The sequence below is a fragment of the Sminthopsis crassicaudata genome, chromosome 3 (assembly GCF_048593235.1).
Source record: "Sminthopsis crassicaudata isolate SCR6 chromosome 3, ASM4859323v1, whole genome shotgun sequence".
Lineage (NCBI taxonomy): Eukaryota > Metazoa > Chordata > Mammalia > Dasyuromorphia > Dasyuridae > Sminthopsis > Sminthopsis crassicaudata.
In genome coordinates, this window is record NC_133619.1 from 168,862,913 (window position 1) to 168,878,094 (window position 15,182).

The 15,182-nt window shown below is 35.0% G+C and overlaps 1 protein-coding gene across 2 annotated transcripts in view; it reads left to right on the forward strand.

The window, feature by feature from the left end:
• Positions 1 to 15,182, forward strand: part of COL4A2 (collagen type IV alpha 2 chain) — a 276,248-nt gene that overhangs the window by 193,132 nt on the left and 67,934 nt on the right. For both annotated transcript variants that reach the window (XM_074299526.1, XM_074299527.1), the window contains exons 20-24: positions 489 to 638; positions 8,480 to 8,572; positions 11,558 to 11,709; positions 14,424 to 14,496; positions 14,588 to 14,694. In XM_074299526.1, coding sequence (XP_074155627.1) covers positions 489 to 638; positions 8,480 to 8,572; positions 11,558 to 11,709; positions 14,424 to 14,496; positions 14,588 to 14,694 — 575 coding nt within the window. The remainder of the gene's footprint in view (positions 1 to 488; positions 639 to 8,479; positions 8,573 to 11,557; positions 11,710 to 14,423; positions 14,497 to 14,587; positions 14,695 to 15,182) is intronic.

Here is a 15,182-nt window from a genome sequence, read left to right on the forward strand (position 1 = left end):
CCATTGTGATAGTATGATGTAATGAAAAAAAATACTACATTTGTGGACAGGAAACTTGGGCTTTAGTCCTGGCTCTATAATGATGTCATAAATTAATGACTGAATAAATAAAAAAAACTTGCTAGTGCTGCATTTAGACCTTCTTTGGAACTTGTAACTCATATGTCTTCTCTGGAAGACATTTATTTATTTATTTGTTTGTTTTTGAGAGCAGGTCTCTCTACATCTTAACTAGCCTAGCCTAGTCTAAAAATATAGTCATAATTCAGAGGGCCCACTCATTCCTGTGTCCCTAGACAACCCAGGGGTCCTCTGTTCCTAAGAACTCATTATATTAATGCCAAATTTAGTGTACTTTACTCCCCCCAGTAGAAAGAATAGCAGTCTTCACCACCATATCTTACTAGGAGCATAATTTTAAATATAAATATTAATGTTCAGAAACAATTTTAAAGCTCTGATGTCCATTTGTGTTTGATGAAATTCAGATGAACGAAGAGGCCTTCCAGGTGAAATGGGAGCCAAGGGTTTTATAGGTGATCCAGGAATTCCAGCCTTGTACCCAGGACCTCCAGGTATAGATGGAAAACCAGGACTCCCAGGGCTACCTGGACCTGCTGGCCCACCAGGACCAGATGGTAAGTGGGGAAATAATGGAAAGCAAGTATATTATCCTGAAATAAAATATTTCATTAACTTGATTTTTACCAGATGTTTTTTTTTTCCTACATGATATCTTAAAACATATACTTATTACTGTCCCCTGAAGTATTGCAAAAGCCTCTTTGCAAGTCTTTCTATTTCCATTATTTCCCTTTTTTTCTTTTTTTCTTTTTCCTTCATTCAAATCCTGTATCATTTCTACATACTTCATGGGTACCCATACAAACTGAAATTTCTCTGTTTTTCAACAAATACCCTTATTGTTTCAGAATTATCCTAGAAGTCAAATTTGCTGTTACAAAGCCTATAGCTGTGGAAGCTAAGTTTCTGTAAAAGCTAACTTTGTTAAGCATATGGTGCCAATTGAATCCATTATTTGTTGGCATTGGATCATGGTAAATTGAAATAAGAAAAAAAAAGGTAGAACATAGAATTGTGTTTTTTAAAAGCTCTTAATTGAAACTTAACTTTGCCTTTATTTTAGAACCTCATCTTAAGTGTGATAAGGGCATAAAGCGCTCCATTTTTGCCTTAGTTTATGGTTTTCTAACATATCTAATATATCTTTGCAAACAGAAACTAAATTACTTGTGTTCCCTATTGGATATTGGTGAGGGAATTTGTAAAACAGATGAATTCTATCAGATGACTTTCATTAAATTAAATAGAAAGAAGATTCAATACAAGTTTTCATTTCAATAGATATTTTCCTTCACTGAAGCATATTAATTTCTCAAAAATATTTTAACCAATCACATTGTACAAGAACAGTCAACCCTACTGGACTCCTGAACATTTCTGTCTCTTGCAGGAACTTAACTATCCCTTTAAATAGAAACTTCTGTTAATAATGGACATAGTCTCTTAAAGCCCAATATATTCTAGAATAAAATTATTGGACTTCTTTTCTTGATAATTAGATTTCAACCACTTTGCATGTTTTGATGAATAAAGCCTTAGTTTTTACCATTTTGGAACTTACTGCAGTCATCTCCAGGGAAACCAGTTTTCTCTCAGTATAGAAAATTTTTTTGCTTCCAGGTCTGAATCACTTTTTTATAAATCAATGATAAGGAGTGAACAACAGATTGACTCTATTCTGTTTTTGATAAAGCTAAAATGCTTCTTGTTTTGTTGCTACCCTTGTTCATTTCTTATAAACAACTTTGAGAAAGTCCAATAAACACAACATTATTTTAAAACATTTGGCTTAGAAAATGCAGCTGATGAGAGAGAGAGAGAAATCAACTGTAGAGGACCTGTATATTCCTCAATAGACTTGCAAACATGACTTAAATAAGGAGCTCTTTGGAAGTCTGGTGAAACCTCTGGACTCCTCTGAATAATATTTTGAAATGAATTTTAAAAAATTGAATAGGATTACAAAAAAATCAAAGGTTAGTAAAAATAAAGATGTCAGGGCAGCTAGGTGGCGCGGTGGACAGAACACCAGCCTTGAATTCAGGAGGACCCGAGTTCAAATCTGTCCTCAAGACACTTAACACTTCCTAGCTGTGTGACCCTGGGCAAGTCACTTTATCCCAGCCTCAAAAAAAAAAAAAAAAAATAATTAAAAAAATAAATGTTGAGGGCAGTAGCCCCTTGATATTCCTTGTTTGATCTCCAACTTCCTTTGGGACTTGAACCTTTGATAAAAGATCTGGTCAAACTAGTTTGGGCTATCTGAGCTGGCCAGGGTTTTACAGCCCCCATTCTAATCTGCTCAGATAGACCAAATGGCATCAGGAAATTCCTTTTTGGGAAGAGATTTCTGTCTGTCCCCAAAAGATAACAAGAGAATCCTTATCTTATTTACATCACTCTCAGGAACCTCCTTACATCACTACATCTGAATGATTGTGCTCTTGTATAAAAGAGAGAACTCAAAAATCTACTCTTTGCAAAATTGGCCTTGTACCATGCAGCCATTTTGCCCACCGGCTCTCCGGTGTTTCCATTCTAATCAATAAAGACTATGTTTCCATACAGCATTAAGTGGCAAATTCCTTTGCTGCCGAACCCACCCTTGGTTGCTTTGGGGAAGGAAGGAGAGAGAGAGAAAAGGAACTGACCCATCTCGGTTCAGACCTCAGTTTACTCCTCATCATTTACTCCTCATCAATAAAGATGTCATTTTTTCCCATCCAAGTTCATGGACCTTGCTAAAAATCTGTACAAGATCCTTTTGATAGGCCCCAAATTAAGAAATTCTCAGATCCACATAATAACAATACCAACTTTATCAAATGACTTGCTCAGGAATATCTGAAGATGTAGTAAATTGTATTTCACACTATGGCCCCAAACGAAAAATATTTGAATTAGTAAATTATATGGAGACACATTATTTTTAATGCCATTGGCTTTTCCTTTCCTCCTTGCTTCCTCAAATCTTAGTAAAATTGTCTATTATCATTCAAACAGAAAGGTACATATATGGCATTTTTACTATTTAAATATTTTCTATTTTCCTACTGGGATATTTACTTTTTTAGTACAAACTCAGAAGTATAACTGAGATCTTCATGGAAGATAATCAATGGATAGAATATAGCAATGAACTATTATCCCTTATTCAAGAGATAAAAAGGGCAGTAGAACATCACTATTAGCTCAAGATTTTGTTCCCCTGTATGGAAATCCATGAACCAAACTGGAGAAGTGTCATGCAAAGAATTTAGATGAAAACTTCCAAGGAAGGAAAAAACACAGATACTGTGGTGTGCCAAGTACCCAGTCAAAATGTGAAAATAAGTGAGTTCCAGAAGCATATCACAAGGCTGGTACAGAAGCAAAATATAATAGTGATAAATAACTCCAAATATATCTGTTCAACATTGCTCACTCTGTCTTTCCACTAAAGACAAAGCAGCTAAGAAGTGGTAATTTCACCCTTTAAAATGAAGACTGGGGTAGAAATGGGAACGTGTCAAGAGGAAATATATTCAAACTGCCCAATGAGGAAAAACCAGACCATAATAGAAATAATTGCAATGTTAAGAATCAGTGATCATGCTATTTTAGAATTCATAATCAATGAGGATAAATGGTGGATATTGACTAACTGATGACTACTGTAGACTTTGTAGCCAAGTAGAGAATATTTAAAGAGTCCAAAGAAAATATAGAAAAATTTTTACAAGAATAAACTCAAGAAGAATGAGACACTCAAGGATTAAGGCCTGATGGCATAAAGAGTGATTCCAAGGCTGAACAGAGAAAAGTATAGATCAACTCAGAGCTTTAAAAGATGGAAGTATAGAAAAGGGAATCAAGGCAAAATAACTAGAAACAAATTAATAGAGGAATGTTGTCCAATAGGACTAATTCCAGGAATGCTAAAGCCCAAAATAAACTAAGGATTGTGAAAACTTCCAAGGACAGTTTTTGTAAAATATATCAATTTTTGTCTATGTTGGTAAAAAGAGGAAAGTCAGAGAAGGACTTGGATCATTGCTTGAAGGTAGATGAAATTATGAAAATAGTAGATTAAAAGAAGGCAGAACTTTTCATCTACTATTTTGCTGCTCTTCTATTAAGGAGAGTGATTCTTAACCTGGAAAATACACATCAAAAATTATCAACAGGAAGTTAAAATCCAAGATAAATGAATTTAAGTGACAGAACCTTGGTGTACTATATACCATGGTATTGAAAGAATTTATGAAGATGACTGAAGAACTGCCTTTAGTTACTTTTTATTTGATTATGTTAAATAACAATTTGATTCAAACATTTATCAGGAATTGTCTATGTTCAAGACACTGTGTAGAAATATAAAGGAAAAAAAGGTGAAATATCCCCTGTTTTCTAGGAAATTACATTCTGGTGGTAAGGTACAACATATAAAAAGATAAATAAATGTAAGATAATTTGAGGAGGGAGAGAGCATTTAAACTAGATGAGCAGAAAACTGGGGTGACATGTCACAAAATCCTTCACAAAAGTAATGAGCTCTTGGCTGAACCCTAAAGAAAGATGAAGACACTGGTGGGGTGATGAAGTAGTTTGAGTGTACTCCTGCATGAAGGACAGTTTCTAAAAATGCATAGAAGGTGGGAGATAGAATGTCAAGTTTGAGGAAAAGCTAATAATTTATTTTGATTGGAAAATAGAATGTGAAGTGGGGAATGATATGAGATATACATCTGGAAGGGTAGATTTTTTGGTTGAAGAGGACTTAAAATACCAGGCTGAGGAGTTTATTTTCTTTTTCTCCAAAGCAATTGGGACCCCCTGAAGGTTTTTTACTTTAGCTGCTATTTAGATGATAGATTGGCAAGTAGAGAGATTGTAAACAAGAGACTAAAGAGAGTCTATTACAATAGCCCTTGTGAGTGAAAGGTTGAGGACAGATGGGAAAGATATTATGGAGGTAGAATCCGTAAAACTTACCAACAAGTTGAATGTAAGATATAAAGGGGAAAATGCAACAATGGAAATCCTGATGTGAAATTAGGTGACCAATAGGATAGTTAGTGTCCTCCACAAAAAATAGGAAATGTAGAAGAATTAAGTGAGAAACCAAGTTCCAATGTGTACATGTTGGGTCTGAGATTCCTACAGGACATCTGAAAAATCATTGAAAATGAGAGACACTAGAGAAGGGGAAATGTCCTTAACTTCAATAAAGAAGTTCAGACTTTTCCATCAAAGGCCAGGTAGTTTGACTTCAAATCCTGTCAAAATATTAGGATTTTGACAGGTTTTGGAGGAAGGCCTGACCCCTCTTCCCAGTTAGTGCAGGTTTGATTTCAAAATGAGGTGCTCATTAAGTTATTAAATAGTTAATTAGGGGAGATTTGTTTAGCCCTAAACTAACAATGAATATGAACTTGGACAAATATTATAAGAAAGTAGGATAGAAGGGTCTGGAATATTATGTCCACAGGGTCACAACACATCACTCACAACTGACAGATCAACAACAACAAAAACATAAGCAAGGTTATGCACCAAGGATATAGTGGTACTTAGTATCTGTAGATGTGTCCCAACCTCCCCCCCCCTTATATATAAAAACTATATGAAAAATATCAGGATATGATGACTCCCATGGTCTTTGGATATAACCACCAAGTTGAAGGATCCCCACTTTGGGAGGATTTTTTATGCCCTTCGGTAATTAGGAAATTGTATCAAGGGAGGCATGAGTCAGGCTAGCATAGCTTTGTTGCTTTTTAGGGAAGACTAATCCCTTTGAGGAGGTTGGGAGGGAACATGCTTGTACTATCACAACAGGCTATCATGATTAGTTGATAAATAGAGTCCTATTATTGGATTCAAATAATCAACTTCACAGCTATAAAATAGTAGAGGCATAGCTATATAGTAATTTGTGTTAAGAGAGGAAAAGACCCAGGGGTCTTATTGGAGTACAAGCTTGTGAGGAGTCAACAGTATGATATAGAAGCTAAAAAAGTTAAAACAATCTTAGATCACATAATAAAAACAAATTGAGGGAAGATACATTGCAGTTATATTTGACCCTGGTCAGACCATATGTGAAATATTGTGTTCGATTCTAAATGCTTCATTTTTGGAAGGATATTGTTAAGAGTAAACCAATTTAGAGGAACTGTTATGATGGAGGAACTCAAGTTCATGCCACAGGAGCGTGAAGTGAAGGGAAAGGGGAGGTTTAAGCTTTTAAAAGGAAGTACAGTATAACTGTTTTCTAGTGCTTGTCATTTAAAAGAGAGATTAGACTTGCTCTTTTTGATCCTAGATGGAAGTACTTGGTCTAACAAATATTGGAGAGATTTGGGTTCAATTCATGGGAAATCCTTCTCTAACTGTCAGAACTGAGAAATGTGGAAAATGTCCTCTTTTTTTAGCAAAAAATGTCCTCTCTGTCACTTCATGTCTTCAGGCAGAGCCTTTCTCAGAGATGTTATGGAGGGCATTCTTATTCAGTATACGTTGGATTAGGTGACTTCTAAAAATTGAGATTCTGTGATTCTGTGTATGTAGCAATGAATTTGAGAGGAGGATGGAAAGGGTAAAAATGAAGACAATTGAATGAATTAATGCTATGGAAGTTCTCACTTCCATATCATGGGGGTTAGAGATACAAAGACCTGGAAATCTGGGAAAATCCTTATAATATCTATAAGGTTAGACTTTTCACTTCCATTTTCCTTTTGGAAATCATATAAGGACTTGGTCTTTTTTTTTTTTTCTTGTATGATACCAGAATCTATCAGAATGCCTTTTTTACAACAATTTTGCCTTTCTGAGTTTCTAAACTTTTTGTGTATTATATGAGGCAACATCTATGTCTTCTTTAAAACTCTCAAATTTTGCCTTTAATTTCTTATGCCAATCCATAATATATCAAAATTGCTATGGGGAAGATCGCTATGTAGAAGTCAGTATTTCAGAACTTCCATGAAACCAGCAGTATTGTTTCTACCAGGAGATGGCAGTTTATTAGAAAGTGAAACCAACAATTTAGTGATATTTTAAAATCTGTGTGCTAGTCCTAGAAGATTCTACTGCCTTCTCCTACATTTTCCTGTCTGGAATTATTTGAGTAATGTTAGGCATTGGGAATAAATAACCTGAACTCTCCTGGAAAAGATGGAGAAAAGTAGTGGTTACCTGCCATGGTGTGAAATAGTCTGTGTGTCTAAAATCAAAGCTTGTCCAGCCTAATGCACAGAGATAGTCTAAAGCTGGATTCAAATCCATATTTAGAAATTTGCCTTCTTTCTCCTGTGTATTATTGTTGCTGCTACTTTGCTGAGAGATAGGGGAGAAGATATCTTTATGTCTGTCCTATTATAAGGAACTTAGCAGCCTGCTTTTGTGTAAGAAATTATCTTTAAAAAAAAAAAAAAAAGTAGAGCTCATTTGAACAGATAGATGGCAGCAGGGATACAACAAAAAAAAATTACTTTTGGTATCTTTTTTAAAGAAGAATTTAGTTATGAGGATTCTAAAAAAGAACTAGTTCACAGTCACACAAACTTTTGTTTTACCCCTGAAAGCTAAATGGATCAGAAATAAATGTATGTTTCTTTATAAAAAGTGTTCTAGAATAGCATTAGAATGCATGTACTATTCACCATTTTTTAAAATTATAATCTGTGCTATTCAATAGAAAACCTTTAGAAATAAGATTACATTGGGACAATTATCAGTCAAACATTTATTAAGCACTTTCTATGTTCCATGCACTGTGCTAAGAACTAAGGATATAAAGAAAAGCAGCAAGCTCTTGCTCTCAAGAAGGTAGTAATCTAACGGGAGAAACAACATGCAAATGACTATGTACCAACATTCCATATACAAGATAAATTGGAAATAATAAGGGAAAGACACTACAATTTAGGGGGATCAGAAAAGGCTTCCAGAAATGGCTGGGAATTGAAGGAATCCAGGAAAGCCTAGAGGTAGAGATGTGTTGGGCAAATATTCCAGCCATGAAGTAAAAATGCCTGAAATCAGGAGACAGTGTCTTGTTGGAAGAAGAGCAAGGAGATCAATGTTTTTAGATCAAAAACAAGGGGAAAGTGTAAGGTGTAAAAAAACTAGAAAGGTGGGTAGTGGGACAGGTTATATAGGACTTGAAATGCTCAGCAGGATTTTATATTTGATTTTGAACTGATGGTGATAAACCTCGGATTTATTGAGTATGGATAATGACATGATCACTCCTGTACTTAATAAAATCAATGGAAGATGAACTAGAGTGGGAGAGATTAATGGCAGAGATACCAACTAGCAGCAATAACCTAATATAATTATGTCATTATCCAGTGAATTAACATTATTGTTTTGTGTGTGTGTGTGTATGTATGTTTTTAAATAGGATTTCTTTTTGGACTTAAGGGAGCAGAGGGAAATGTGGGTTACCCAGGCCCTTCAGGAATCCCAGGAACACGAGGACAAAAAGGATGGAAAGGTAAGCTCTCTTTGATGTATAATGGTGATATAGACATAAAGAGGTAGTGTAGCTGGAGAGTAGCCCTTATAGTCATAAGTAGTTGAATTCATATTTTGTTTCTGATATACTAGATATGCAGTATATAAGCACTGATGCTCCCAGTGCCCGCAGGCAATTGTAGGAAAATACAAATTGCCAAACCAGTACAGGTCAGTATTGGTAAAGGGATTTCATCATGTAGAATTTTCTATATTGGTGAAATGATAAGTCTGGATTCTAGAAATAGGTATAAATGCTATCCTGGCCCCTTGGCATTAAAGTAACCCTGGAAAAATAAAGTTAGTATATCATATTGAATAGGAGTCTGCTCTTGGAGTCAGGAAGATATAGCCAATCCCATGTCTGTTTTATACTTGCCATGTGACTCTGGACAGGTCACTTAACCTCTAAATAATTCAAACAAATCCCTATAAAGTATAAATTAAGATAATTACTAATCTTTATTGAGAGGAGTTTCTATATTAGGAATTCTTTGCTTCCATGCAATCACAAATCCAGATATAATTAAGACAAAAAGAAACAAAAAGCCTTTTAGCCTGAATGTCTTTTTAAAAAATTATTCCAAATGGAGTTTTCTTTAAAATGATTAATAGCATCTATATAAAGCTAGTAGCAAGCATCAAATGTAATGGGGATAAACTAGAATCATTCCCAATAAAATCAGGGGTGAAATAAGGTTGCTCAGTATCACCATTACTATTCAATATTGTTAGAAATGTTAGCTTCAGCAATAAAAAATTATTCCATTCTCTCCCATAGAAATTATACTGATAATACAAGAAGGAAACAGCTTTCTTTTCTATATTCTAAGCATAAGTTATTTTTCATTGAAAATCCTTAGTGTGGATATAATAATACTGAGCTATTTATCGCATTGTGAAAATAACTTTATATTGTCACAGAGTTGAAATATGGTACTGTGGTAGAATCTCTTAGATTTAGAATTGAATCTGGAACCTGACTTCAGGGAATTTGTTTACCCTCAGCATATATTTTTCATATGTATATAAAGAGAATTAATACCTGCCCTCCAGGGTTATTATAAGCTTAGCACTTTGTAAAGCAAAAATCCTATAACTAATACACACACACACAAACATATGTGTATATATTTATGTATGTATATGCCCACATCTCTTTGTGTATGTGTGTGTGTGTGTGTGTGTGTGTGATGTCAGTCTTGGAAAAGCTCTGAGAAGTCCTTTTGGAAATACTAGTCTTCTGCCAGGAGAATCAAGGAAGCAGTCCAAACACTGGACAGGTCTAAGTAATAGCTTGAGTCTGAACAAGGTTGTCCACTCTGATCTGAGTCAGAATAGTGAGAGGAGAGAGAGAGAGAGAGAGAGAGAGAGAGAGAGAGAGAGAGAGAGAGAGAGAGAGGGAGGGAGGGAGGGAGGGAGGAAGGGAGGGAGGGAGGGAGGGAGGGAGGGAGGGAAGGAAAGAGGGGGAGAGAGAGAGAGAGAGAGAGAGAGAGAGAGAGAGAGAGAGAGAGGGAGGGAGGGAGGGAGGGAGGGAGGGAGGGAAGGAGAGAGAGAGAGAGAGAGAGAGAGAGAGAGAGAGAGAGAGAGAGAGAGAGAGGGAGGGAGGGAGGGAGGGAGGGAAGGAAAGAGGGGGAGAGAGAGAGAGAGAGAGAGAGAGAGAGAGAGAGAGAGAGAGAGAGAGAGAGAGAGAGATGAAGCACTAAGTTCTGGGAGAGCAGTTCAGAATGTGAAAAAGGCATTATCTTAGCCTCAAAGAGGCTCTTTATTGTCATAAAAAGGACAAAACTGGCTGATCAAGATAATCTAGCATCAGATTGTCAATGAAGGGATGCCATTTAAAGATCAGAGGAAGGAGGGAAAGAGGAAATTAGGGCGAGGTCTAGAGAGTTAGGTAAGAGTCAGGGAGGATCCTACTTGCGAACAAGCTTACATGCACATTGTGTCTATGTCAGCTACCGAATGATGGGACTCCAGAAAGTGGGGTATGCTAGTGTAGGATAAAGAGGGTGCTTTAGTCACAAAGGTTATTTGTAGGGCATTAGTATCTTTAGGGAGAAAAGATTCCCTTTTATCCGCAGGATCTTTTGGGTTGAGCAAACCTTGGTCATGTTGACAACAGTTCTAGGAATGTGCCCTTCCTTGTATGTGATAAAGTTTTCAATGGGAACAGAATGGACTTGATTAGAGTTCACAGAACTCCTGACAATGACTGTACCACATTGTGTGTGTGTGTGTGTGTGTGTGTGTGTGTGTGTGTGTGTGTGTGTGTGTGTGTAAGTGAGAGAGAGAGACAGAGAGAAAAGAGATGGATTATCAGAACTATTTTCACTTCCATTATCTCACTTGATTCTTACCAGGTCCCCATGAGAAAGATATAAAAGGTATTTTTTGGCTCAGAAAATTGCAAGTCACCCAGTGTTATGTCATTATAGGTATAACACTAGAACAAGGCCTTCTGATATTAAGTATTGGAGTACATCATCCCTACCCCTGTCCTAATTCATCCCTCACTTTTTCTAAGTTCTTTTGTCTTTTTGGCTACTCATTAACGCTCAGATCAAACCATTTTATCTCCATGAATTCTACCTGTTCAATTGCAAAAAATATTAACCTTTCTTTCCTTATAAATCCTATATATAGCACCTTTGGTTAATCTACACTATAGTTAATTACATTAATTAACATATGATCATTTCTTTGAACTTATATCTTCAATACTTGACTTAATGCCTGGAATATGTAGGTGCTTACTAAATGCTACTTGATTATCTCCCAAATAAAATTGTAAACCCTTTGAAGATAGAAACTTAGTGTGAGGGAGGGATGCTCTACTGCTTCTTTTGCATCCTTTGTATTACCAAAAAAAAAAATTAATAAATAATTTTTGAGGTTAATTTGTCTTTCCCCTCCCTCAATAAGAACCCGAAACTTATCTTTTCTCTCCTTTTCCCCACCATCATAGGTGATCCTGGAGACTGTAAATGTGATATTCCCAGTGGTCTTCCTGGTCCACCAGGACCCATTGGTCGTCCTGGTGCAAATGGAGAACCTGGGAGGAAAGGAGAAATTGGTGATCCAGGCTCGCATGGTGTTCCTGGTTTCCCAGGTTTCAAGGTAAAAACAGGGTGGATATGTTTTTTAACCAGGCTGGTAAGATAACCATCAAGTATGGAACCAGAGACTTACAGATTTAAGCCTCTCATCCAGATGTTAAATGTTTATTACATTCTTACTGTACCATGGTCTTTTAAAGGATTAAATTAATGTAATTTGTCCCAATAACAATCATGTGCCCCCGTGGACAGTAAAACATATTTCAAGAGGAACATTAAAATAACATTTGTGATTAAAGAGAATAGAAAAGGACATAAGCCAAGTCTTGGAAATGACATGTTAAATTTGAACTAAATAAACAAACAAAAAACAATCTTACAGTTTGGAAAATTATATTATGCTTTTTAGTTTCACATAAAATTACCCTTTTTAAAATTTTTTTTCATTTTTTGTTAAATATATCCTAATGATACATTTTTTTAAATTAGTAATCATTTTTTATAATTTTGAATTCCAAATTCTTTCTCTCCCTTCTGTCCCACCCTTCTTCTTGAAAAGGCAATCAATTTTAAATCAGTTATACATGTGAAGTCATGCAAGCCATAGCCATATTGCAAAAGAAAACACAAACAATATAAAACAATAAAAAAATAAAGTTTTTAAATATTCTCCACTCTGCACTCAGATTTGATTGGTTTCCCCCTCTGGAAATATATAGCATTTTTCATCATGGATCCTTTGAAATTATCTTGGGTTATTGTCTTGATCAGAGTAATTACATCTTTTGAAGTTAATCATCCTTACAATATTGCTGTTTCTGTGTACAATGTTCTCCTTATTCTGCCCACTTCATTTTGATCAATTCATATAGGTCTTCCCATGTTTTTCTGAAACCATTCCATTTATTATTTCTTTTTTAATATATAAAATATAAGTATACATTTTATTTATATTATTTATAAATGTACGTGAAACATTTATGAGGTTTTATATATAAAAGCATATACGCACACATATGTCCATTTATTATTTCTTATAGCACAATAGTATTCTATCACATAAAATTCCTTTTTTAAAAAAAATTTCCTTTATATATTGAAATGTTGAGTCATTTAGCTAGCATTTATTAAGCACTTAACACATGCCAGGTACTATGCTAAATGCTAGAGATACAAAGAAAAGCAAAAATAGTGCTTTTTCTCAAGAAGTTCATATTGTAATGAGGGAGAGAATATGGTGTATTTTTTAAGTACATACAGAATATTTAGAATAGATGCATGGTCATCTAGGATTCCTATTGACATTGAATGATGGCAAAGTTTTTTGGTACTCCCCTGGACTCCTCCATCATGTCACCACTATGGGTACTTTCCCTCTCCCCTGCTTTCCTCACTTTCTCGACTTCCTTTTTAGTGTGTTGTCTACACTTGTTAAAATGTAAACTCCTTGAGGGAAGGAATTGTTTTTTGTTTCTTTATAATCCAAAGTTTAGCATAGTTCTTGGCACATATTGACTGACTGAACTACCTTTAATGTTATACTATATGCCTATGTGCCTATATATGTATATGTTATATGCCTAATAATGCATGAAATTCCTTCACTTTGACTCTCCTATACCTAAAATACATCTTTCTGCAACAGCCATGTTTTTAATTGATCAGTAACTCAGATGTTGGGCACAGAAATGTTTTTCCTCCTACTTAAAAAAGAATGGCAAAAGGACTTAGAAAATGAAATTGTGAGTGTTTTACAAATTCTGAAAAATCCAAATAAATTTCAAGAGTTCCTGAGCCAGGAGCCAACTGGTTTTATTTCACGTTAGAGAACTGTAGCAAAAGATACAATTCTCTTAGGGCACCACGGTCACTGTATACTTCTAATTGCTTTGTGGCACAAGAGTATTCTGAAAAAACTTAAACTCACCATTCCTTATAGCCTCTCTGCCCCCGAATTTCTAAGAAAACAAATATGACAGTCAAACAGAAAACACTAGATGATGTACTTTATTTCAGTAAAAAGCAATTTTGCTCTAAATCCAGACTATTGAGGTATATAAAAGTGTCTGATAAATTAAAGCACACTGGGATTATGTGTTATTGTGGCAAAAGTAGGGAGTTTTCTAATTGAAAGTTGCCAAAAAACTAAATGTTATCTATTTTTTCAGCCAATTATTTATGATATGTCTTCCCCATTCTGTAAAGAACTTTGTCCATCACTACTTGCCATCCAGGGGAGGGGGTGGAGGAAAGGAGGGGAAAAATTGGAACAGAAGTGAGTACAAGGGAAAATGTTGTAAAAAATTACCTATGCATGTGTACTGTCAAAAAAATTATAATTATAAAATTAATAAAAAAGAACTGTGTCCATCAATCAAAAAACTGAAAAATTGAAATCTCTTTTTTAACAAATATATCTTAATAAATATGTATAAAGGAACTGCCATAATTTGCTACAAAATATATAACCAAGCACTGAAAATGCTTGTAGTATGATCATACTACATGAATCTGCCCATATATAATCAGTCTCTCTTAGATGATATAAGGTTTAGGCTTGAATTCTCTAATATTTTGTAATAAAGTTCATTTCTAAAGTACTGTCTGCCTTGAGGTGGGGATAGTGCTAAGGTTCTGTTCTGCCTTCAGTTTACAAGAATAGTTAGCAGTTAAGCTCTTTTCTTTGCTGTTCATTATACTTATTTACCCTTGGTGCTTCTTTGCCTGTTTGAACCTCTAGTCTATTGGTTTAACCACAAAAATAATTTTCCACAGGGTAACCCTGGCGTTCCTGGATTACCTGGGTTTAAAGGACAGAAAGGAGACTCTAGAGCAATTACAACAAAAGGTCTGTATGTTATTGTCTTAGTCATTTTTAAAAATCATTTAATATGCTCATTTTGAAAATGGCTTCTACACTTTTAAAAAAATCTTTCCAGGTAGCAGAGGTGATCAAGGCAATCCTGGCATACCTGGTTTGCAAGGTGAAGATGGCTTTCCAGGACGAGATGGACTAGATGGTTTTCCAGGCCTTCCAGGTCTTCCTGTAAGTCTCAAGGGTTTTGTTGAACTGGCTTAGAGACATCTGTATTGTAATTCAATCCTCTTATTTTGTTTAAATCTCTTAAGTATGTCAGTAAGAGCAAATGATGTAGGTGGTACAGCTAAAGTTATTGAACATAAGATATATATATAATTTAATGAATAAAAAATAAATGAGGTAGAGCACAAAGCAAGAACCTTTCAGGAACCAATAAATATTTTTTTTAAAAAATAGAATATCTGTTCCTTTGTATTTATACATAATATTGCTTAGACTGAAGTAGTTTTTTAAGTGTGTTGAGTTTTCTTGAATGAGTATTGAAACTCTTCTTTTTTTCATTAAAAATTATTATGATATTTCTGTCTTCACTTTTGCTATGAATGAAAAGCAAGAATTAATTGTGGATAGAAAGCAACGCTGAGTTACTAGTGACAATCACCACTTTTTTTCTCTAAGATTGTAGTTTCTTTCATTTTTTATCAGTTTTCTCT